Consider the following 26,664-nt stretch of genomic DNA (forward strand, 5'->3'; position numbering starts at 1 on the left):
AGGAATTTGTTGTATATATGCAATACAAAGATCACAACAAAGACACTTCTAACTGGATCCTGTTAGTTTATTAAGTAGGAAGGTAGTTTTCTCAGGTGCTTAATTTGAACCTGTTGAATGTACTGTTTAACAAACAGTACCTTCTACTCCATACCCTTGATTCCAGGATGCCACAAAAGTACCATCTTTCTCTGACACATAAATACAGGGTGGGATGATGGGTGCTACAGGTGTTGGGTGTCAAATTATTATTCAGAGCTTTTCCCTTATGTTCAAGAGTCAGCAGAGATAGTTGTCTTGGTTGAATCGTTAAGTTTCTCACAATTTTTCAGAGCTTTAGCTGTAGCATATAATGTTGATGTTTTTAGACAGGAAAGACTCTTGAGATACTTTAACCTGTATTTCAGCCCATATTTCAAGCCAGTATCTTCCATCACATTTGCTTCAACACTCCTGACTTGGCACATTTTGTTTGGGTTTATCCACAGTACTGTATGACTGTAGCTTTCGTAAGGATAGGGAACCTGTCACATTGAGGGAGTTTACTCACTATAAAGGTTATAATATTGTATAACTTCAGAATGAGACAGAGACTTTGAGATAATCATGTCTGAGTTATTTTATGGATGAGCTCCATGATCCCAAGGGTGGAAGTGACATGTTCAAAGCAAAATAGGTTCAGAGCCAGGACTAGAATCTTATCATTTGACTCCCAGCCTAATGCCACACTTATATTGAATCTTTCCTCACTATTAGTCTTAGCTGTTAAACAGAAATAAGTTAAACATTTTCTAAGTTTTTAAAATCCTGGAAACTTAGAGAAAATGAAATAATTTTATTTATTAAAAGTAATTCTAGAGTAGCCGGGCGCGGTGGCTCATGCCCGTAATCCCAGCACTTTGGGAGGCCGAGGTGGGCGGATCACGAGGTCAGGAGATTGAGACCATCCTGGCTAACACCGTGAGACTCCGTCTCTACTGAAAATACAAAAAATTAGCTGGGTGTCCTGGTGGGTGCCTGTAGTCCCAGCTACTCGGGAGGCTGAGGCAGGAGAGTGGTGTGAATTCAGGTGGTGGAGCTTGCAGTGAGCGGAGTTTGCACCACTGCACTCCAGCCTGGGCAACAGAGCGAGACTCCATCTGAAAAAAAGAAAAAAAGTAATTCTAGAGTATTAAAACAACTAATTTTACAGTGGACTGTACTAACTGAAGTCTGATCTAAAACCACTTTGCAGCTTGGATTTTAAAAATAAGGAAATCTATGTGATAACGTTTTTGAGTCCCATGATCCAGTGAAGCATTATTCAATTTCAGTAATGAAAGTGTTTCATTAAGAACTTTCCTCTGAAATTTAGAGTGTGCAGGGGATATTAACTCGCAGTTAAATATTTTTAGATAAGTCCAGGTAAATTTAGATGAAGTTAAGCAGATGCTGAATCATAAATGAGATTTTTGTATGAGGGCTCTTTATTTTAGGTTTTTCCTATGGAAATTTCAAACATGTACAGAGGTATAATGAGCCTTCATGTACTTTTAGGGTTTACATTCTAGCTTTTTAATATCTTTTGATTCTTTTAAAAAGAATTCTACTTACTTTACAGTAACAATATTTTTAGTACCCCAAGACACTTCAGTATATGAGGCAGATATGAATATATTGAATTAAGTTGATTATACCACCCAAGCAGTAATTCTGATAGCAAGTCTGCTGTAGGAGAAGAGTTATTAGATTCCAGTTGTCCGTTTTCTGTCATTTCTCACTTTTCCAAATTTTACGCATCTAAGAGCTTCCCATCCTCCCCTTAGTGAGTTGTGGGGTCAGAGGGATGGTGGATTGGCAGTTGTTTCAAGGGATGATGAGAGTTCTTTAAATAAAATGTGAAGTGAACTTACTTAGCTCTACTCAGAGAAAACTGAATCACAAAGTCAAACAAATAGGGACAGGATATTCTAACCTCTAAAATATCAGTTGCCCTTTATTAAGGATGATGTTCATGTAACGCACGTAGACTCTATGGCATCAGGTAGATAAGCATACTCCTTTGCATTGTTAGTGTTGTGTATCAAGTCATTACTTTTGGAGTTAAGTATTCAGAAAATCCAAAATAATTATATTTAAGGGGAGTTTGTGATCATACAGTCAAACTCTGTCAAATACTTTTCTACAACATTCCTAAAAACTAGCCTTCTACACACAGACATTCTCAGTGATGTAATATTCCCTACTTCACATGAATTCCTTTTTTAATTTTAGACAGCTCTAATTTTCACGGAATTCTTTCTTTATATCAGAAACCTGCTTCCTTACAACTTGTCTTGCCTACGGGAATACCAAAAATTAAGTCTGCACTTAATTCACATGGCAGGCCATTAAGTATGAAGAGACAGCTGTAGGGTCTTCTTGACTGAGTTTTTCAGTTTTTAATTATTTTAAAAAACAGAGACAGGCTCTCCCTGTGTTGCCCAGGTTGGTCTCAAACTCCTGGGCTCAAGGGATCCTCCTGCCTCGGCCTCCCAAAGTGCTAGGATTATACTGTGAGCCACCACACTGGACTTGTACTTTTGAATGCAGAATTTATAGTTGCTTTTTATTTTTATTTTCTTACTATTTTAAAAATATTTTTGAGACCAAGTCTTCCTCTGTTGCCCAGGCTGGAGTGCAGTGGTGTGATCTTGGCTCACTGCAACCTGCGCCTCTCGGGTTCAAGTGATTCTCCTGCCTCAGCCTCCTGAGTAACTGGGATTACAGGCACATGTCACCATGCCCGGCTAATTTTTGGATTTTTAGTAGAGACGGGGTTTCACCATGTTGGCCAGGCTGGTCTAGATCTCCTGACCTCACGTGATCCACACTCCTCGGCCTCCCAAAGTGCTGGTATTACAGGCGTGACCCACCGTGCCTGGCCTGTAGTTGCTTTTTATAATAGTATTTCTGAGATTGTTCTTATGCTTAGAAAAGGATGAAGTTACAGAAGAGAAAAATAATCAGTATTTTCTAAGGTGTAAAATGAGCATAGATCTGTTGACGGTGGATTTGTTATACAAAAGTCCTTGTTGGTACATAAGTTGAAAAAACAGACATTTATGAAATAGAATACACTGCAGCATTGAGAAGCACTATGTATATGTCCACCATTACAAAGGATGTGTAAGTCACCATAGTTCCATTTCTCCTTTTTTTTCTAGTATTAATTATGGCAATTTATGGACTGGGATTAAAATAACGTTTTTTAAAGTTTTTATTAAAAATTAAAAAGAAATTTCCCCTAGCTTCCCAAGCTTATGATAAAATAACATTCTACACACCAGAAATATGTGAGACTAAATGAGCCTATAGGTTATGTTTACACATTTGACTCCAACTGAAATAGTACCATTAAAATCTATTTAATAAACAATGAGTATCCTATATGCAAGTTACCTAGGAGACTGTTTTATAAGGTATAACCCCTATCCTCATGTTTAATAGGAAGGTGAGATACTTTCACAATCGCTAAAGACGTTTGATAATAAGGGAGGAGGGCCGTGTGAGTGCTAGCAGTGTAGTTTTATGGGCATATGGAAGCAGATCACATAACTCCTGGCAGGTTGAAAATACGGAATCAGTAAGGATATGGAAATAAATTTTACTGAGAGACATCATATTATTTTTAATTTTCTCCCACAGCCTCACCCCTCCCCATTATACTCATAAAGAGAATCGGTTAACAAGTTTCAGCATGCTTTAATTTTGTTTAACAGCTGACGCATTATATTTACTGTGTATCAGGCATACTGTAAGTACTTTATTTAATCTTCCCAGTAGCCCTACCAGAGCAGTACTGATTGTTTCCCATTTTACAAATGAGGAAACCAAGGCACCAGAAAGTTAAATAAACCTGTCAAAGGTCATATAATTTATAAGAGTTGAGGCTAGGATTTGAAGCCTGTTTGTTTGGCTCCAATATTCATGCTCTTAACTACTATGTTAAACTGCCTCTTTTATGTTTTAAAAGGAATGTCAGCAACAGTACCTTCCTAAGCTGTAATTGACAGAATTGTGAAGTAAAGATTGGTATGGGGGAGAAGGGTGTGGGTAGAGGAAACTAGGTATTCAAGTTCATTTTAACATTCTTTAAAACTGTAGAGGTTATAGTGAATGTATAATATATTTAACAAAAATATAAACCACAGCTGTTGGTTCACACTACACATGGGTTATAAGGTGTATTAAATAGAACATGGACATAAGCAGTTATATTGAAACTTACGCAGGAGTTTTTAGTTTTCAAATATAATACTAATGGAATGGAAATGAACACTTAATGTACTCACCACACAGATTAAGAAAAGTAACATTATTACTAATACTTTTGTTAAGTCTCTGTGTGCCCCTTCATGATTGCATTGGTGGTTTATACTACATGAGATGACTGCTGTCTACACAAAGATCTTTTCGTTTGGCAGTGTGTTTTTGAAACACACGTTTCAAAAGTTTGAGTGTTCCAAAAAATGGGTGCTTCTTATTGGAAATAACTTTATTACTAAAGTAAAATTGGTAAACCATTTTTATGATAGTAAACCTAATTTATTTCTATAAGGTTTTACAAAACACTCCCCAGAATTCTGTTTTCCCCCCAAGACAAAAAACCCAGCTTCCTTTAAAGTAGCCCATAACAGAATAATTCCTTACGTTGACTTAGCATGCTTTTAGTATTAAAAGCACTTCAAGCATATATCCAAACAACCACCTGGACCCATTTTACATACAGCTGCCTGTATTCTGTATCCAGTTTCTTACTTTGAGGAAGCGTTTCTTTAAGGCTCTGTGCTATCCTGAAAAGACTAGATCATGGTAGGTTGTCTTATTATGTAAATAATTATAGAGAGAAAAAGACTTGATATTTAACATCTAAAGCACATTATTTAAAAAAGTTCGTGTAGTAGGGTCCTGAAATATTCATTTTACATGATGTGTTCGTATTTTTACAGGAATTGTTTACAATTTTTATGATGGGCTTTGTTATTTTAATCGCTATGCTTATTTAAAATATTGTGCATAATATGACCAAAACTTATTGAATATAAATCTGTACCTTTCTTGGGGTGCAGAGTTGCATGCTGCTGCTATTACATTTAGTGTCTTAATTAAGAGTCAAGAGCCACTCCCAGGCACTCTTTTGTATATGAAGATTCTATTTTTTTTTTTTTTTTTTTTGGAGACAGGGTCTTGGTCTGTCACCCAGGCTGGAGTGCAGTGGCGCAATACTGGCTCACTGCAACCTCCACCTTCCAGGTTCAAGCAATTCTCCCACCTTAACCTCCCTGGTAGCTGGGACTACAGGCATGCACCACCACACCTGGCTAATTTTTTAATTTTTTGGTAGAGATGGGCTTTCACCATGTTGGACAGGCTGGTCTCTTGATCTCAGGTGATCTGCCCACCTTGGCCTCCCAAAGTGCTGGGATTACAGGCATAAGCCACCACGCCTGGCCGAAGATTCAGATTTCTTAGCAGTGATAAATCTGTATGATTAATAATTTAGGCAGTCAGTTTTCAGAAAGAGCCTTTATATCTTTACATTTATTAAAGATATAAATTTTATTCTGTAGTTGTCTGTTCTATAATTGTGTGCTTCAGTTAGTTTTGAGTGAGGTTTAAATTTTTGTTCTGATGAATTAGTTACCCTGTTCTTTTATAAATCTCAGCTTATCAGGTCTTTGATAGTTTTTAAAGTTAAAATTCTGAGCTTTGGAAAGGCTCATACAGTTAGATAAATGTATAATATGTCTTGGCTTTTTCATTTTTGGTGAGTAGATTCTTTAATAAAGTATATGATTAAAATGTGGTATAACATAGTTTTGTCAGTGAGGGGAGTATCAGAACACATACTGGGTTTGGTTTTTTTTTTTTCATAGTAATTTTTTTCCCCTTTAATTACTTTTTTTTTTTTTTGAGTTGGAGTCTTGCTCTGTTGCCCAGGCTGGAGTGCAGTGGCATGATCTCAGCTCATTGCAACCTCTGCCTCCTGGGTTCAAGCAATTCTCATGTCTCAGCTTCCTGAGTAGCTGGGACTACAGGCATGCACCACAAGACCCAGCTAATTTTCGTAGTTTTAGTGGAGACACGGTTTCACCATGTCAGCCAGGCTGGTCTCGAACTCCTGACCTCAAGTGATCCGCTCGTCTCGGCCTCCCAAAGTGTTGTCATTATGGGTGTGAGCCACTGCGCCTGGCCACTTTTTTGTGGTATACCAGAAAACTGTAGCTCAGCAGTTTCTGAGAAGCACCTATAGTGCCATGATCTCTTTAGTTGTAAAGAGACCAGAGTCAGGATTTCTGTTTAAAGGAATAAATGGTAGTTTCTGGGTCAGTTAATTCTTTTTTACAGGTTGTTTCATAAAATAACCCTAATTTCTCCACATGCACATTAAAACCCTCACAGCTAATCTGCTAAGGCCTCTGTTTTTTTGCCTTTGAATGTATTTTGATATTTAGTAGAGCTCTTTGAGAGAACAGAGTTAATATTGAGGATAGCCTCCTTAGTCTGGCCATCTCCCTATGCTTGTTGAAGACTGAGAGTCTTTTCAGTGTCCATGTTTGTTTAGTCACAAATGGAAATTATAAGTATTCTACCATATTGAAACATTAGAAATACATGAATACAGAAACAAGGAGTAAAAGGGTGAGTTCTAGGAACTCCTTGTCAGGAAGCTCAATATTTTATCTCCAACAGACATTTTTAATGTTATTAAACAAAGGTAGTTTGTGATGCCATGAGTCATCAAAGATTAGATTAGTAGTTCTTAATCCCATCAGGCCAGATAACTGCTTTTTCGAATAAATAATTTGTAGTCTGTACACTTCTGAAGTGAACTTCATTGATGACTGCCACACATAAATGTCTAAAAAAGGCACCACCACAGGTACGCACACATGCATGCATGCGCAGGCTTGGAGAAAGAAAGCCTTACTGCTTCCATTGAGAAATAGTGGTCTGGAATAAATCATGCTAAAATAATCCTATTTTTTAATAGGATTGCTGGAGGGGTCAAGGACATTGTAGCCAGAACAATACAGGCAATCTTTTGAGCTAATTTGTGGATCATGGTAGAGGAATGTGGCTTTTTAGCTGCATGAGTGAAAGATCATTCCCAAAGTAAGTTTTCCCTGGATGTTTGTTACCTGTGAGACAAGTATGCAGAGAGTGCTGTAAGATTCTTTACTTGGCCCCGTCCTACTTAACATTTTATATTAATGTAGATGGTCTTGCTTTGTAATTTATAGCTGATTCAAAACTACAAGTGGAAGTTCACTAGATTTCAGGATTTGAGAAGATATTTTGATGTTAACAGAAACTTAAACTGTAAAAGTTAAATAAAGATAAATAGGAAGTTCTGTACTTTGCTTACCAACCTCAATTCCAGGGTTTGTTAGATTGGTTAATTAGAGTTCATAAAAACAATCCTGTGTTTTAGATAATTGGTGTGAACTCTTGAGGTGTCATGTTCTTCCCCACTTAATAGAATACTTAATAGATGTTCAGAGTGGTGGAGCTTCAGTTTGAGGGGAGTTTACTAGACGGAAGAACAGTCTGGAAATCATGAAGAACAGTAAAGGGAAGATTAGTATTTAGCTGGGTTAAAAGAGACTTGCGATTATAGTTATTTTCAGATATTTAAAGAATACTTTTTGGAAGTAGGATTTGATTTATTTTATATAGGCCTAGAATATAGGGGATGAGAAGGATATAGGACATCATATTTGGATTTCATTATGGAAATTTTTTCCTGTGGAAAGATAAGAGAATGTGGCCAGGCACAATAGCTCACACCTGTAATCCCAGCTCTTTGGGAGGCTAAGGTGGGAAGGTTGCTTAAAGCCAGGAGTTTGAGACCAGCCTGGGCAACAAAGTGAGACCCTGTTTCTACAAAAAAAATGAAAAACGTGGTGGCATGCACATGTAGTCCCAACTACTCAGAAGGCTGAGGCAGGAGGATTGCTCGAGTCTGGGAATCCGAGGCTGCAGTGAGCCGAGATTGCGCCACTGCACTCCATCCTGGACGACAGAGGGAGACCCTGTGTTTTTCCCCCATAAAAGAAAAGAGAACGGACTGTTGTGTGAGCTATTGGGCTTCCCTTTCATGAAATTTTGCCACATTTAGCTTGCCACCTACCTATCAGGGAAGTTATAGAAAGCATTTCCTTTTCAGACGGATGGTCGGATTTGATAATATTAACGTTAGTTTTATGTTTCAGGGCAGACCTAAAGTCTAGCATTGCAAAGAGTTAAGTGACTAGGTTGTATCCCATAAGGAGATGTTGCCAACCTCTGTTGAGACATTGGATAATGTTATTAACACTATTGTTTGAAGTAGTGAATGGAGTCTCAAAATTCACCTAATCTTCCAAAAATTTTTTGAAGTATTTATACTTTTTAATTGTATATATACAGTAAATGCACAAATCTTAAATGTACAGTATAATGGATTTTTTTTGTATTAATACACTTGCCTAACTACCTCTAGATAAGATACAGAATAATTTTAGGAGTCAAAGATTTCTTCATGCCCCTTTCCCACCTTAGCTTTTTACTAGGTAGGTTAGGCTTTGGAAGATATTTTCATTAAGTTATTTTTCTTTTTCTTTACCGTTCTTTACGTTTTGTGATTTTTGTGGTTTTTATCTCACCTTCTATTGTGTAGAGTTGTCTTAATTACCTTTCATTGATTTGAGTCTATATTCTTTTTTAAAAAATAGATGCAGTCCTGAACTAGATGCCTCCATATTCTTTTAAAAATGCTGTTTTATTACTTTTTCTGATCAGCTTCATCTGCTAGTCTCCTGCTACTAAAACCAATTCATTGGAAGTATATAAAGAGACACTATTGCATATGATTACAATCACAAGCTCTAGAAGCTGAATGTTAGTCACAGTTTCAGCTCTTAGCAGCCATGTGACACTGGGGCAAGTTACAATATTTTGTGTCCTCATCTGTAAAGTGAGGTATTGAACTCATTGATATGTCATTTCCAAAGTGAATTTCAGAGCCTGCTTCCAAATCTCTGGACTATTTTAGGATAAAAGTGGTTATTTCAGAACTTTTTTCATTTGAATATTTTTCAGCCATTGTTATGACAGTAGTATATATAGGCTTTTATGTTTACAAGCAGTCTATACATATGACTACTTGTTTAAACAAAGCTGTCATGATTTTTTAGTGTTTTTAGATGTAAAAAATTCAACAGATATGAACTTAGAATTGGTCTTTTTGAAGTCCTTTAAAAGGGCTGTGCGTGGTGGCTCATGCCTGTCAGCACTTTGGGAGGCCAAGGCAGGTGGATCACTTGAGGTCAGGCATTTGAGACCAGCCTGGCCGACATGGTGAAACCCCGTCTCTACTAAAAATACAAAAATCAGCTGGGCATGGTGGCACGTGCCTGTAATCCCAGCTTCTTGGGAGGCTGAGGCAAGAGAATTGCTTGAACCCAGAAGGCAGAGGAGGTTGCAGTGAACCGACAGTGTGCCATTGCACTCCAGCCTGGGCAACAAGAGCAAAACTCCATCTCATAAATAAATAAATAAGTAAATAAAGTTTTATAAAAGGATTTAAATAGTTTATCTTAGTTGTTAGATGCATCAGATAATTAATGATGACACGCTGTGGCCAATGTGCTATCATTGGTTCTTTTGCTGATAAAAATTTAGAAGACATGGCCTCTTCCCTTTAGCACCATGTCCAGCATTTTCCTAGTTATCTTATTTCTTCAGAAATGTTTTGTGGCTTGATGAAGTACCTTATCAAGCAGGAGTGCTGTTTTACATTGACAGTGAGTAGTCTTCACAGCTCATAGCAGCAGGTTGCTGTCATTGGTGCCCAGACTGTTTCATCAGGACAGCATTTAGTTTTTTGGGGGGTAAGAAAAAGTTTTTTCATGCTTGACCAACCTTAAGCACAAGAATTAATCCCTAACTCCATTTAGTGATAAGGAAGTTGGATGAGCAAGTGATAGCTCTGGTAAAATGTTATTTCTTTTTGCCATCTTGGTTGAGTAATGTGTCAGCAGTAAGGTAGGAGTCTTGGGGAAAATGTACTATACATATATTTTTGTTGGAGTAGACAAGATTCAGATATAGAAATCTAATGTCTTGTTTGTACTCTCCTTGTTACCCTCTGCGTCCACCCCATGAAACTTGTCAGTTTGACCAAACGGACTAGCTGACTTTGGGGACTTGACTTTGGGGACTTACTGTGTCCTCAGAGTCTTCAGTGTAGTTTGTTGAAGGGTAGGAGCCGAAACCTTACCTGTGACATAGCAGATGTGGGTCTGATTCAGTGACTGTAAGATCAGAGAGGTGACATCTGGAATAAAAAGAGCATTTTAAGTTTTAGTGATTTCTGAACTAAAATCCTGCTCCTTTCTTGAGGTCATATAGTACAGCACTCAGTTTTAATGTTCTTTCTGTAGAACCTGAATGTTAAATACCTCAAAAATTTGGTGGTGGTAATATTAAAAAAATTTTTTTGCAATAGTTAGATCAGATCATTTCGTTTCCTGAAATCTATGCAAATTATTCCATTTGTATCTTTTTTAAGTGTATTCTGATTTTAAAATTTATTATTATTTTTCAGAGACAGGATTTCACTCTGTTGCCCAGGTTGGAGTACACTGGCATGATCATAGCTCACCATAACATCAAACTCCTGGTCTTAAGCCATCCTCCTGTCCAACCTGTTGTTGTTGTTGTTGTTGTTTTATATAGAGCGTCTTCACTCTAAATATCAATATTATTATTATTATTATTATTATTTTGAGATAAGGCCTTGCTCTGTCACTCAGGCTGGAGTGCAGTGGCATGATCTTGGCTTACCGCAGCCTCCACCTGCCAGGCTCAAGTGATCCTCCCACCTCAGCCTCCTGAGAAGCTGGGGCTACAGGTGCATGCCACCATGTGTGGCTAACTTTTGTATTTTTAGTAGAGACAGGGTTTCACCATGTTGCCTAGGCTGGTCTTGAACTCCTGGGCTCAAGTAATCCGCCCGCCTCTGCCTTCCAAAGTACTGAGATTATAGGCATGAGCCACTGTGCCTTGCCATCAATCTGATTTTTTAGAACATTTTTAGTTTTACAGTTTTTAGGTTTTAATGTGCCATGCAAATGTAAGTTCCCAAGGGTCTTCTGGGTGGAAATGTTTATTAAAACAAAAATTTGTCAAGAGTATTCACTAGACATTTTGTTTAGTTTTTTAAATTCTAGCAGGTGAATCATTAAATCAATTACTGTAAAATACCTTCAGTTTTTGAATTAGCTGTTTTACTTACTTTTACATTTTAACCTCTGAAAGAAATAAAATTAGCTGTTTTAAAGATAGTTTTTTCCGTGTGTGTGTGTGTGTGTATGTGTGTGTGTGTATATATATATACACAATTTTTTTTTTTTTTTTTTTAAGATAGCGTTTCACTCTTGTTGCCCAGGCTGGACTGCAATGATACAATCTTGACTCACTGCAACTTCCGCCTCTTGGGTTCAAACATTTCTCGTGCCTCAGCCTCTTGGGTAGCTGGGATTATAGGCACATACCACCACGCCTGGCTAATTTTTGTATTTTAAGTAGAGATGGGGTTTCACCATGTTGCCCAGGCTGGTCTCGAACTCCTAACCTCAAGTGATTCATCTGCCTCAGTCTCCCAAAGTGCTGGGATTACAGGCGTGAGCTACTGCGCCCGGCCTTCCCTTATATTTTTGACTCAAAAAAAGTCTGTTCTCAGCTGGGTGCGGTGGCTCATGCCAGTAATCCCAGCACTTTGGGAGGCCAAGGCAGGCAGATCACTTGAGCCCAGGAGTTTGAGACCAACCTTGGCAACATGGCAAAACCCCATTTGTGCAAAACAAATACAAAAAGTTAACTGGGTGTGGTGGTGTGTGCCTGCGGTCCCTGCTACCAGGGAGGCTGAGGTAGGAGGATCTCTTGAACCTGGGAAATCCGAGGCTGCAGTGAGCCGAGATTTCGCCACTGCACTCAAGCCTGGGTGATAGAATGAGACCCTGTCCCTCCCTCCCCACAAACGCCTGTTATCCTACAATGAGAAATAAGCTGATACATTTTTGACTTAAGCAGCGAGTATTAGAAATTACAGCCTGTGAGAGAATGGTGTGAACCCGAGAGGCAGAGCTTGCAGTGAGCTGAGATTGGGCCACTGTACTCCAGCCTGGGTGGCAGAGTGAGACTCCGTCTCAAAAAACAAAACAAAACAAAAAACCTGTGAAATGAAAGGTATTTGAAAGACTCAGTATGATGGAGAGTTTCAGTTCTTGGTGATGAGAAACACTGAGGACTGTGATAATTGTAAAGGTTAAGGTTTGGCACAGTTGCTGAGGGCTTGTCTTGAAAGAGAAAGTAGTCAACACTATGGCGTTTCTTTTTTTTTTTTTTTTTTTGAGGTGGAGTCCTGCTCTGTTGCCCAGGCTGGAGTGCAGTGGCACAATCTCAGCTCACTGCAATCTCCGCCTCCCTGGCTCAAGTGATTCTGCTGCCTCAGCCTCCCGAATAGCTGGGAATACAGGCGTCTGCCACCATGCCCAGCTAATTTTTTGTATTTTTAGTAGAGATGGGGTTTCACCATGTTGGCCAGGCTGATCTCAAACCCCTGACCTCGGGTGATCCACCTGCCTCGGCCTCCCAAAATGCTGGGATTACAGGCATGAGCCACCACGCCTGCTCTTATGGTGTTTCTTCATCATCATTTTATTTATTTTGTTTTGTTTTATTGAGACCGTTTCACTCGGTCACCCAGGTTGGAGTGCAGTGGCACGATCACAACTCACTGGAGCCTCAACTGCCTGGGCTTATGCGATCCACCTGAGCTTTCTGAGTAGCTGGGACTGCAGGTGCATGCCACTTTGCCTGTCTAACTTTATTTTATTTTTAATAGATACAAGATGTCACTATGTTGCTTAAGCTGGTCTCAAACTCCTGGGCTAAGAGATTTTCCCATCTTGGCCTCCCAAAGTACTGGGATTACAGGCATGAGCCACCAAGCCCGGCTGCATTTTTGGTTTTGTACTTGTAGATATGATTAATACTTAAGAAATTTTAAAAATCTTTCATCAAAAGAGTGCATATGAAAATCTTGCTTTATTTTCTTCTCACAGCTAACATACTATCCAGATAATTCCAGTAGTTAAGGTGAGCACTTTTTTTTTTTTTAAATTTCAGCTACCTAGGAGGCCCTGTTAGGAGGATCACCTGAGCCCAGGAGATTGAGAGTAATGAACCATGCACCACTGCACCCAGGCCTGGGTGACACAATGAGTCCCTGTCTCAGGAAAAAAAGATATTACTCACTTTCATGTTTTCCTTATAGCTTCAGCTTTATTATTGATGAGCACTTTCCTGCATCCCTTGTTTTAAAGTACCTCTAAACCTAGACATAACCCAGATACTTGGACGTGCTGCCGCCAATTGAAATGATCCTTGATTAACTCCTTCTTATTCTCGTGATCAATTTGGCTGTAAAAGCTTCTCCTCTGCTTTAACAGTTTTTAATGCTTTTTACTTTACCTGAGCCATTTAAAACATTTTACCATGGTCTTGACATTAAAAGCAAAACTGAAGAAATCTTATACCAGCATCATCCAAAGCTGCCCTCCCTGTGAATTATAGTTTTAGAGTCATTTTCTAAGCCTAGAACATTTAATCTATTTTCATTTCACTGTTAGTATTTACAAGTGTGAATACCCTTCAGCTAAAGACCACTAGGAGTACACCTGTCATAGAGCAAGTTGGATATATTGCTCATTGCAGCCAAGAACACAGACCACAGGGAACCATGGGGTGTCCTAGTAATAGGGTGTTATAATGTATTATAGGATTTGGGCTTTGGATAATTTTGGGGGGAAGGTCTAAGGACGTGAGGGCTTGCTCTAGATAGGGTGCTGTGGGAAAACAGGCAATTCTGTGATTGGGTATCAACAGATCTTATAGAGGGGGTCAAGCAGATTGAGGATAAAGCTGTAATTGGTGAAATAGCTGTCACTCATTCGGCAAGAAAGAGAATTTTGTATTTTGTGGGTTGTACAGTGACCTAGTTTTTTCTCACTTTGGCATGGTCTTGGAGTGACTACTTTTGATATTGATGTTCAGTGAGATAGTCCAACAGGAGCATGGAATGTTTAAGCTGTAAATGTCAGAACAGTTTGTAGTAACACCAAGGCTTAGCTTGAGCATCAGATTAGTTCTCAGAGGTCAGGGGCTGCTGCTTTTTACTTTCTCAAAAATACAAAAATCCAGACAGACTTGAGGTCAGGATTTAGTAGCAGTGACATGCTCGGCACGCACAGGTTGGAACAAGCTGAAATGATGCCAGCAGTACGTTTTTACAAAACGGAGCAATTGGGGAGAATTTGGTGGCATGTTAACCAGCATTAGACAAGCAGGCTACATTATAGGCAAAAGCAGCCTCTTCAGATAGTACCACTAGTTTTGCCACTGGCGTATAGAATTTTCCCATAGAAATAAAGAATGTCATCATGTATCATCATTGAAATCTTCATAGCTGCTTTTATGCTAATATCGAGTGCTCATGGGAACCTCAAAATCTTTAAATAAAGGTTTTAGATTGTAAAAGCTTTTACTTGTTTTTTTTTTTTTCAGTAGAGCAGCAGTAGCCCTAAAATATTGTTGATTTGGACCAGACTGAGGATAAAATGTTTTCAGAATAAGATTTTTCTCCTAAAGACTATTTCACACAGAAATATTTGTTCATTTTAGGTTTTAAACACTGTATGTTAAACTATTGTTTATATTTTATTTATTAGATACAGTACATAATTTCATATGGAAAAAACAGCATATTCCAGAGTTAACACAGATTTCAGGATTGGTAGATAAATACCATTTGTGCCTGTGTCTAAATTGTGTAGATGCCAGAATTAATGTTCATATAATTTAGACATAGATTTGTGGTGTATTCTCTTGGTTAAAGTGCCTTGATAATAAGCCTTTGTATTTTGAAACTAAATCTGTTTGGGCAGAAACTCACTTTGGTGATCTCCACAAAATTCACTCGTTTTAATCATCTTCTATAATCATATATTTGCATTTTTTTATAACATCCGTTTACCAGGATTGATGCTGAATAGTACCAGTTTACTGTGTCTTTTCATAGGCAGTGATGAGTGCAAGTCTATTTGTAATAAGTACTTTTTCTATAAAAAGAGAAGGGTAACTTTTGTGTATTGTTAACTTTAAAATGTAATGATAGAAGAATATAGTGTAATTACCGTTTACAGTGGTTAAGTGACAAAGAAGAAATTATTAATGTTAAACCTCCTCTTTAGCTGCTCCAAAATTCTAGGTACAGTGGTAGTTTCTACTTGGCACAATCTCTGTATTTCCTCTGGGGAACTTTAAACATCACTCAGCTGAGAGTCAGCAAGTTTGGCTTTGAATCCCCGCTTTGCCACTGGGCAAGTCAAGTCTTTCTCAGCTTGCCTTTCCTCGACTGTAAAGGAGAGCTAATGATACCTACCTCACAGGGCTGTTGTGAGGACCACAGACATACTCTACACAGTGCAGGATGAAGCAAATGTTTGTTGCTAAAGTCATAAATGTCAAGGAAAGATGCTAAAAGACAAGATAGGAGTAAAGAAAATAACATATTTTACTTAATTTGATTTAAGAGGAGATTGGAATTGATTAGGAAAGGTATTAAAAGAGAGGTGTTAAATGTATTAAGGAAAGGTATTTATGGGAGGAGATTATTGGATCAAAAATTAGTATTGGAATATGATTATCTTATTTTCAGTAGTGATTTTTAGGTTTAGAAGTATCATTGATAAAATTGTAAGCCACATTTAAATAGATAACATTATCTTGAAATAGAACTATGACTTCTTTTTAAAGCTTTATGTAAGTCCTCATATTTTATTTCCACTATCATCTCAGAACCACAGGAGTGCCAGAAGGCAATCCTTCACACCCTGCATTCCCCTTGCACTGGCCCCGAAGTTGTTCTCTTCATTGCCTTTGCTTGCTTACCTTTTTTTTTTTTTTTTTTTTTTTTTTTTAATTATTTTATGTTTCAGAGACAGGGTCTCGCTCTGTCTCCCAGGCTGGCATGCAATGGTATGATCATAGTTCACTGCAACCTTGAACTCCAGGGCTCAAGTAATTCTCCTGCCTCAGCCTCCTGAGTAGCTGGGACTACAGGAGCTTGCCACCGTGCCAAGCCGCAGATTGTTTTTTGAATAGATAATATATTTGAATCTTTCTGGAGAACGACATGCTGTTTTTTGAGTTCTAGTTAGGTAAATTCATGTTGGATGAGTGTAAGACATATCGAGTTACTCTACAGATTTGGAGCATTCTTTCCACTTGTACTTTTGGTAGGTTTACAATATCTTGAAAAAAATGTGAAGCCCATAAAGTGGTATGTCTGTGGTATGAGCTGTTTATTTGGACATTTTTAATAGTCATTTTAAGTTGGATCAAAATCAAATACTTCATTATTAGAAATATTTATATAATCTGCACTTTGGTTGCTTCACAAGTCCTCATTTAATCTGTTTTTCTTCAGTCTTTGATTTTCTTTGTTGCTGTTTCTGTAAAGGAATCATGAAAGAAAAACCATTCTTTAAGTACAGTTAAGGGTGAGAAACCTTCACTCCGCCATATTTCTTTGATTTTGTGTTCAGTATGTTGGTTGAAGATGAGAAGTACGGATCAGACACTGGGAACTTCGTGGTCCCATGTATTCCAACATCACACTGGTCCCAAAGAGCACAGAGGCAGCAATGCTGCTGCAGATATCTGATTAACCAGAATTCTCTCTGGGAAGGATCGAGAGCACAGTTATGTGATTTTTGTATGCTTGACTGGGTTGAACCAATAAACTCTGGGTCGTACATTTACACAAATGTGTTCTTCAGAATACAACAACTATGCCACTGAAGCCCACTCTCAGTATGCATTTTAAAGAAGTATTTCTACTAGTTAAAACGGATTTACTTTGATCCTTCTATATCTGCTCCTGTGATCAGGAAGATGATAAGTACAAAGGCAAGCTGACTGCATAACAATAACTGATGTATATGGGGATCTCGCAACCTGGCTTCGTTAGCAGTACCATTCTCTAACCAATCAAGCCGAAGACCAAATGCAACACTGAGATGCATTTTTTTCATCAGTCATGCATGATGAAAGGTATATTCTATGAATTGCATGGAAGTAAGAATTGGAGACAGTTTTAAGGTGGATTCACACCTACACAATATGCCATATGGAAGGCTGAGATCTGTGGTGGAAGAGTACTGGGGGAATGGAAGGGTGGAAAGGTAAGAAAAGAATTGGGTGGGATTAAGAGTTGTTTTTCTTGAGAACTTCGGCCTTTTACAAAGGTAATAAACATTCATAAAAGGTTCAATTAGAAGTAAAAAGTCAATGTCTTTCCCCTCTTATTTCCCAATTTCACATCCAGAGGTAAGCACTGTTCTGTTAAAGTTTGGTGTATATCTTTTTAGAACTCCTATACATATACAAAAAGATACTTTTAAAAATCACTACATGAAAGGAGATTATACTACATATATTCTTTTGCTATTTGCTTTTCTCACTACACTGTATATTAAGGTCATTTTTCTGTATCATTACTACCCCAGTCTTTTTGACTGCATGTATCTACTGTAATTTATTTAACTATTCCTCACTGATAGGCCTTTGGGATTTGCAAGAAGTTTTTGCCAAGACACAGTTGTGCACTAAGCTTCCTAATACCTTTATATTTGTGTCACTTATGTAAATTTTCCATTAGAGTAGACTCCTAAGAATAAACTCAATGGAGCAAAGGGTATGAACATTTAAACTTTTGGAAGATGAGTTGTCTTCACTGTCCAGGAAGTCACTAACGATGAAGTTTAAGAAAGTTCTTGTCATCTAGCCAAACTGAAAATAACACGGGATTAACATTTTAGGAAATTGTCACCACCTAAATATTTAACCTTATTTTTAAACATTACTAATAATAAGCACACATGGTAAAAAGTCTTTCCTCCAGCCCCATAGAGGGATGGAATATGAAATTTAAAAATCTGCTAATCCTTTACCTCTCCCCAGAGGTAGTTTCTTAAAACTAATTGTTTCTATTGCGGTCATCAGAATTTCACATAATATGTATTTTGGTATATCTGTCTGACGTAGTGTCTCTTTCTGTCATCAAAGGTGAGGAATTGAGTGTTATTCACACCACCAACCATGCCTCCTACCTCCTCGTTTTTGTCATAATGAACTATAGTTTCAGTGGTTTCCTTTATAGCTTTAAATGTTCTTAAACCTTTATTTTTAAGGGGACTACCAACTTTAGCCAATATTCCTTGGCTCACCACTAGGTTACAAAAGGAAATCTGTGCCTCTCAATGTGTTTCCACTTCTGCCGTTTGTCTTCCTTTACTTCTGAATTGTCAAGGATTTTAAGCCAATTTTATTCTGTTCTTGAATTACGGCTACTTTTGTTTTCTTCATATTTTAAAATTCTAAACAATGAGAACAAAAAAGATAGCATTTCTGCTATGAATGATACTATTGATAACAGAACCAAGCAGTATAATAGGGCCTTGCAGAAAGAGTGATAACCTTGTGGTAATTAACGAAAAGTTGTTCTGCTTGGACAGTGTCAAGATCAAGTATGCTGCTTTTGTATTAAGTCTGTCATGCTGTCAACTGTTGAAAATAATGCCATAGTTTAATTCACTTTTATCTTGCAATTTCTTATTTCCTGTTTTTAAAAATTAATGTCACTAAAGCAAATTTTTAGGTTTTTAATTTTTCAATTTGAGTAAATGGTTTTGTTTTTGAAGGCATTAAGTCCACTCTTTAAATTTTTTCCCAGTTCAGTTGAAAATCCTCAAACATTTTTCTCAGAAATAGCGCTTAGGAGGTAAATCAAAATTATTGAGTCTGGAAAGGTATTTAATTACCATCATACTTGACTCATAGTTTGGGGTTTGAAATCCTTTGCCCTCTGAATTTTTACGTCCTTCATTATCTTCCATCAGTTTTATTGATAAGTCAAATATAATCCTGAGTCTCATTATTTTATATATATCTTGACTTTCCTCTCTGAATGTTTTCTGAATGATCTCTTTTCTCTGAGGGGTGTTTTTTTTTTTTTTTTTTTTAAACTGTGAGTGTAGGTATGCATATTTTAAACCTCATCTTTCTTGGCATACTGTCATCTGCAGTCTTTTTTCCATTTAAAGGATTTTTCTTTCTTTGATTGTTTCCATCGTCTTTGCTTGTCGTACGGAATTCTTAGGAGATGACTGTTGGGCTGTTTGGAGCTGTCTGTCTAGTATTATTTTTTCTTACATGTTTTGTGTTCCTGCCCTTTCTCTAAGTATTGGGAAATTTCTGTTTGTCTCCTGGAATACTAATTTACTTTTCAATCATGCGCAGTCTGGTTTTCAGCCCTTCTGGTAATATTTTTCTTCCTTTTTTTTTTTTGAGACAGGGTCTCTGTCTCCTGGGCTGGAGTGCAGCGGTGCAGTCATGGCTCACTGTAGCCATGACCTCCTGGGCTGAAGCGATCCTCCCACCTCAGTTTCCTTGGTAGCTGGAACTACAGGTGTGAGCCACCATGCATAGCTAATTTTATTTTTATTTTTATTTAGTTTTAATTTTTTGTTGCCTAGGCTGTTCTCAAACTCCTGAGCTCAAGCAATCCACCTATCTTGGCCTTTCAAAGTCCTGGAATTACAGGCTTGAGCCACTGTGTCCAGTCGAAATTTTTATTTTTATTTACTTTTATTTTTTGAGATGGAGTTTCGCTGTTGTTGCCCAGGCTGGAGTGCAATGGCACGATCTCAGCTCACTGCAACCTCTGCCTCCCGAGTTCATCCTGGGTTCAAGTGTTTCTCCTGCCTCAGCCTCTGGAGTAGCTGGGATTACAGACACCCACCACCACACCCGGCTGATTTTTTTGTATTTTTAGTAGAGACAGAGTTTCATTATGTTGGCCAGGCTGATCTTGAACTCCTGACTTCAGGTGATCCACCCGCCTCGGCCTCCCAAAGTGCTGGGATTACAGGTGTGAGCCACCGTGCCCAGTCGGAAAATTTTATTTTTATCAACTGGATGTTTACTTTTCAGGAATTTCTAGTGGTTCTCTAATCTTTTCATTTTTCAAGGAAGCCTGTTTTGTAGTTGGTTTGTTTTTAAGGAATATACCCCTTAAAACCTTTAACATAGTAATTGGGGTGTTTGTGTGGATGTCTGGTTTGATGTGTTGTTTCTGTTTGTTTCCCTAAAGTCATATAATCTGTATTTTTCTCTTTCCTGGTACTTGCTTTTTCTCAAATAACCCAGTGACCCTTGGTTGTCCAGAGATTTGAATGGTGGTTTGTATTGGTTAGTATAAGTAGCTATCTTGCATTTTTTTGCGGTTAAGTTCGCTTACCTACAAGGGTCCTCTCCGGGATGGAAGATCTCACTGTGGATTCGTGTGTCTGTGTGTGTGCTTGTACATGTGTACACACATTCATGTTTGTGTGTGTTTAATGAAGTGAGTGGAGAAGCACAGGCCACTGCCACATTTATCAAGTAAGTGGGTTGTGGGTTGTACTCTGAGGTGGAGTGCTTAAGTTTGTTCCACTCTTAAGTGGAACTGCCATCTTTCTCTCCTCCCTCCCTTCTCTTTTCTCTTTTTCTCCTCCTCTCCCATTCTCTCTTTGCCCTCCACTTCTTTCCATTTTCAGTGTCATCCGTGGCATTTCTGCAGACTTTGTGCTGCTTTATCTTCAGCCTCAAATCCTGCTCTAGGGTTTCTTCCCAGACTGAAATGTGCTTTGTGTAACAAATGTGCTTTGTATAATTTGCTTTGTCTGACAGAGAGCATCTGTTCTACAGAAACAGGAAGTCAGGAGGGACAACCTGGACAAGTCTCCCTGTAATTACCCTCATTACTTCATCACAGCCTTTGTCACTGAGCCTTTGCCACAATCTTTGTCACTGACAACTACAGTCTATGTATTTTGGGTTTCATTTTTCTCTACTCTGGTTTATTCATAGGTAGGGCCCATCTGTTTTTAGAGAATGGCCACGTTTTGGTTGAAGTGTTTTCAAAATTTCCTAAAATTTGTGGCCAACATATGTCAGTCTTGGGAAATAAGTTCATCCTCTGCAAACCTTTGAAAGTAATTTAGGAAGAGGCTTGCATATTTAATTTTACTTAGTATTAAATCATGATTTTATTCTAAAGCACAATTCCCTTTTCACATTAGTGGCGTTGAAATAATCTTCCTTAACCTCTTTCCTGAAATTCTCCCAACTTCGATCATTTTTCCATTTCTTAAGACGTCTTTCATAGTTAAATTTTAATTGTATACTTGAAGCTTAAGGTAATCTATGGCATTTGGGGATTTAGAGATGAGTAATCAATTAAAATAATTGAAAGATTGTGTTGAACCCAGCTCTTTTCTTTTTTAGAGACAGGTTCTCACTCTCTCACCCAGGCTGGAAGTGCGGTGGTGTGATCGCAGCTCACTGCAGCCTTGACCTCCCGGGCTCAAGCCCACCTCAGCCACTGCCCATGTCCCCCTGAGCACCATGACACCCAGCTAATTTGTGTGTGTGTGTGTGTGTGTAGAGAAATACAAATGCCTCCCAAAGTGCTGGGATTATAGGCGTGTGCCAACGCTGCTGGCCCAGCATTTTTCCTGTAGATTTTTTGTCCGCCTAGAAATGAGTTAACATTCTTTAACAGTAGAGAAAATGTAGACGGAACCGTCAGACATTCACATCACAAGTAAAAAGGAAGTGATTGGTATCATCTTCTCAGTGTTGGAGGTGGCATTGTAGTCTAGTGGAATCAATAGTTACATTAAAAGTATTGCCTTAAGTACTCAGGACTTAAATGCTAAGTTTTTCTTAGTAGTATCTGTCTGTCTTAAAAAAACATAATCAACATAGTGAATGTAATGGTGGTCTCTCATTTTGGGTTTTCTAGTTCTGCGAGGTAAATGGCATTACATCAAGTGCATTACTTGGGGTGAATGTTCATAATCAGAATTCAGTGTTGTTTTTTCTGGAGTCATTTGAAAACTGAAATTTAGCAGTCTTACAAAAGTTGCACTTTGGGAACACGCTCTCACATCGAGCCATTTTCTGCTTTCCCATACTCTGTTCATAGTAGTAACAGCTCTTGCTGGATAACTAAGTCTATAAGGAAATAGCTGCCCCCATGGTGAACTTTTTCAGGGCGGAGATTGGATCACAATGAAAGCTTTTATTCATTGAATGTTCAAAATATATGCTAGGCATGATGCTAAGTGCTTCATGTATTTAATTCCTGAAACAACCCAATAATTGGGTAATAATCTCCATTTTGTACATGTAAATATTAAGGCTAGGCAAGGGTTAAGTAGATTACTTAAGGACGTAACTAGTAAGTGACATCTGAGATTTAAACACATCCAGTTTACTGGAAATTTTTTACTATTAGCCATTATGTAGCATATGAGCACTGAACCTATTTGAATTACATTTAACATACCCTTTTCTTGATTCCAAATGTAACTGATTTGACACTGTACTTCTGCTTTTATTGGACAAAGCTGCTTTCATCTCTTGGTTATTCTCTTCTTACGGGGGGGATGTCATAGTCGACTATAAGTGGAAATGAGAATTTTCATGATTTACTCTTGGTCCTGGCTCAGAGAAGAAAGTGGAATAAACCCTTAATCTATTTTCCTGAAGAACTTATTTTTGGATGTTAAACAATGTGTATATAGGTCTATTTTTTGCTCTCTCATCATTTCCTCATTCATTCAATAAAGAAAAAGAACATGGCAGATTTTAAACACCTTCACAAATAGATACTGGTATTGTTTATAATATGTTAAATTTAATTTGAACTGGTTTGGATTTTCCTACTAAGTGTTCCTTGGTTTTCACATCTGTGGAATGGTAAGACCTTTTTTCTGAGATCTGTGGGCAAACATTTTTAAGGTTCTTGTGTGTCTTTTATTTCATGTTTACATGTATAACGGGACTGGTTGGATATTGAATGCTAGATTCAAAACTTTTCCCCCTATTTCAGCACTTTCAAGATTTGGTTCCATTCTCCTCCTCCTCTTCATTTTAATCAAGAAAATTATTTACAGAGTGACTGCTTGCGGAGCAGGACTAACCCATAGGCAGTGTGCCCTGAGTAGCCCCACTCTCTTCTTGCAGCTAGTGTGTTGACGAGAAGTTGTATAGTATATTGCAGAATGTCCCTCAGTTGGGATTTATCTACTATTTCTCTCATGATTAGACGGGGGATTGTCGGTTTTTGAGAGGAAGATCACACAGGTAAAGTGCCATTTTCATCATACCATGTCATGGGTGTATACTATCAGTATGACTTGATGTTGATCTTGATCATCTGCTTGAGGTAGAGTTTGTCAAGTTTCTTCAACAACAGCTACTCTTATTTCCCATTTTTCATACTGTACTCTTTGGAATGAAGTCATATAATATTAATATATAGCCCTCACTTAAGGAGTGGAGCATTACACCTCACCTCTTTTCAGGTGGAGTAACTGTGTAAATTATATGGATTTCTTAGGCATGGGAGACTTTACTTTTCTCCACTTATTTATTCAGTTATTTGCTTATATCAGTATGGACTAAATGGTTATTTTATGGGAATATGTTTTTAATATGGTGGAAATTAATAATATAACCAGCTCCCAGTTGAAGTTTTCTCAGATTACATTTTTCTTTGAAACAGAAATGGAGATGTTTGTTAAGATCCAGTTGGAGCATGTGTTATCTCAGATTACTCATTAATAGAAAAAAATCTCAGTCATATCTGGAAATTATGCAATCTGCCAGGGCTCATGTGATAGATACCTGCCTCCACAGTATTTAAGAGTTCATGCACTCTTCTTGTTTTGATAGATATATGTTTTCATCACTGCCGTTGTTACTTCCCTTTCTCTCAAGAGGTGAATAGCAGTAGGTGGACAAAGTTTAGGGAGCCACATTTACCAACTTCTGTGAATATACCCAAGAAGATTCTGGCAAAACACAGATTCAAATTACAGTTGATGCTGTGGATGGCTATGGGTTAACTACTCTTCTACTTTGACACGGATTATTTGTTGCTTTTATGTTTCTAAATTCTCAATTAAAAAGAAATGTATCCTTAATCTGGCCAACTGAAAGTGAACTTGTTCACCTCTTTACCTTGCTTTCAAAAGGACTGCTTACTATGGAAGTGCTCCAGAAGAATCATTTAAAACAACTTTGTTTTCCATCTTGGTTCTGCGTTTTCTTCCTTACTAGGGGCTTCAGTCATGGCTTCTCTTTATTCTTGGCCTGGGTTGTCTGCTGGCACTAACACATCTATTATTAATGTAGTATAGGTACTGGCCTTTCTAATAGTCTTGGTATTTAGTGCCAGACTCCCATCAATCTTTTGAATGTCTTTTCTTTTTCTTTTTGCACTTTTCTAGTTTTTCAAGTGATGACTATATGCTGCTTTTCTTGACTGTATATATTGTTACTGAATTATGAATATCTGCAGAAATGTTTACTAGAGAACCTATGACTGTTGAATAACATGTGCCCGAACATACACACACACATATGTACTACACACACCCCAGAGTACTCTTTCTTACAGTGGACTTTGCTGCTGCTTTCTGCATGTGTGGGACACTGGTATCTCCCGTCTCAGACAAATGGCTGATGTTCTCTATGATATTGGTGTTAACATCAAAGAATTGAACGAATACAACAGAAATGAGGTTGAAAAATATTTGGTTGCTACATTCCTTTAAGCATCTTTGATGAATACTCTGCAAAGTAGCCTTTAAAAAAATGTAAATTAAAAAAAAAGTCCACAGAGGAGAATTTGCTGGTTAGCACAAAACACACTGCAAAATTGCTTCTTTCTGGTTATTATAACTGAAGAATATAGAAGATTGACACACATTTTATACACCCTCAGGCAGTGTTTTGGAAAAATATTGTACCTTTTCAAATTGTTATCAATTAACTGTTTTTCTCCATTTCATAATTGTCAAGATTTTTCTAAATACAGCCTTTAAACTTGACTCAAATGGAAATTGTGCACTTTCCTGTTTATACCCTTCCCCACATTATTGTAAAAGAGTTTAACAGCAGCCTGATATGTAAGTTTCAGCAAAACTTATACCTGTATATGTTTTTATTTGACTCAAAAATTAGATATTTTACCATATAGTCATAAGAATTTGCTCACTTTGATGCCAGAAGTACTTAAGAAGTTACACGGCACTAATCTTATGAGTTGTATGCCTAATTTCAATTTCTAACCTACTTGACAGTTTCTTTTAGGTCAGCCTTTGTTGGTCTTCCATGTAAATACAAGTTGGTACAAATCAATAGAAACCATTTTACCTACATAGGCAAAGTAAATGTGTGACTTAAATAGAGACTGCCAGATTTATGGTGCATCTACCTTTTTATCCATTTGAGCTTGCTGTTTTATGTTTGTGTATTGGTTGCTCCTGACACTATACATTTCAAAATTTTTTATAACTTGAAAAACACTTCTGTGCTACCACTCAGTTCTGATCAAATCCTTACATTTTGCCACACTCATTTCTGAATTTTCAGTAAAGAAATACACATTACAAATTAAAGGTTAAAGGCCCCTTTACATGCCCTTCCCTAGTCTCCTCTTCATACCCTGGAAGTATCCATTCTGCTGAATTCAGGTTCATCATTGCCAGACAAACGTAGTAAGCTAGTGTTTCACATTTCCAAAATCAGCCTTCTGGCAGACTTGGAAGTACTCTTGAGAAAAGAAGACTCGTGACCAAATTCTCCCACAGATTTGTAATAATGTACATATTGAAAGGACTGAAGGCTCTCAGACTGGGAAAGAAACTTACCCATTTTAAAATTCAGCATTGCTCAACTTATCTGACTGCCGAACCCCTTCACCCATGATTCTATGCACTGTATTGTTGGAACATACATTGTGAAAACACTGCCCTGCCTAGGCATACCCCCTTTCCAGAATTAACTTTCCACTTAATTCTGTAGTTTTTCACTGATGTGACTTTCTAGATTGGACAACAAAGATGACTAATAGTAATCACTCCAAGTTGATGTTGACTGTTGGGTTGTGGTGAAATCATTTTGCATTAAAGGAAGGTAAAATGCTAATAAATTGCATATTCCTTGACCAGAGCACAGATTACTTATGCTTCTTAATTTTTTAAAATCTTAAATCCTCTGTCCAACTGGAGTCTCTGGCTATGGGCCATGGGTACTCATATACCCTTTGTCTTAAACTGATCTGTTACATTTTATGTTCTTGTGGCTAGAAGTAGCCTGAGTTTGCTGTTAATGTTTAACACATTTTCTTGAGTAACAGTTCTGTTAATATTGTACAAGATGGTACTTGAATTCTTTGTTTGCCTTTTTTCTTCCTGTATTAGAAAATCTTGGTGCTTTTTATAAGTTTTGTATAAAAGAATTTTTTCTTAAGATTTGTTCATAAAATGGCCTGATCCGGGAAAAATAAAATGGGAACATGGACACCATTTCTGACCTTCAAATAAAACTTATTATGTATTGGTTTTCAGACTGTTCACCGAGCTTTGGGATCCTATGGACTGTCTCAAGACAGGTTATTTAGGGGCTTGGGGTAAC

At 37.7% G+C, this 26,664-nt stretch overlaps 1 protein-coding gene across 5 annotated transcripts in view; it reads left to right on the forward strand.

The window, feature by feature from the left end:
- The window catches only part of WDR33 (WD repeat domain 33), a 104,092-nt gene that overhangs the window by 47,979 nt on the left and 29,449 nt on the right, over window positions 1-26,664 (forward strand). The window contains exon 8 of one of the 5 annotated variants that reach the window (XM_054549133.2): window positions 13,198-26,553. The exons of 3 other annotated variants lie outside the window; for them this stretch is intronic. In XM_054549133.2, coding sequence (XP_054405108.1) covers window positions 13,198-13,205 — 8 coding nt within the window. In that variant the 3' untranslated portion in view covers window positions 13,206-26,553. Of the gene's footprint in view, window positions 1-10,612; window positions 11,375-13,197; window positions 26,554-26,664 lie in introns of those variants that run through there. One more of the 5 variants, XM_054549132.2, reaches the window with a different exon arrangement.

Source organism: Pongo abelii, chromosome 11 (genome assembly GCF_028885655.2).
Source record: "Pongo abelii isolate AG06213 chromosome 11, NHGRI_mPonAbe1-v2.0_pri, whole genome shotgun sequence".
Taxonomy (NCBI): domain Eukaryota; kingdom Metazoa; phylum Chordata; class Mammalia; order Primates; family Hominidae; genus Pongo; species Pongo abelii.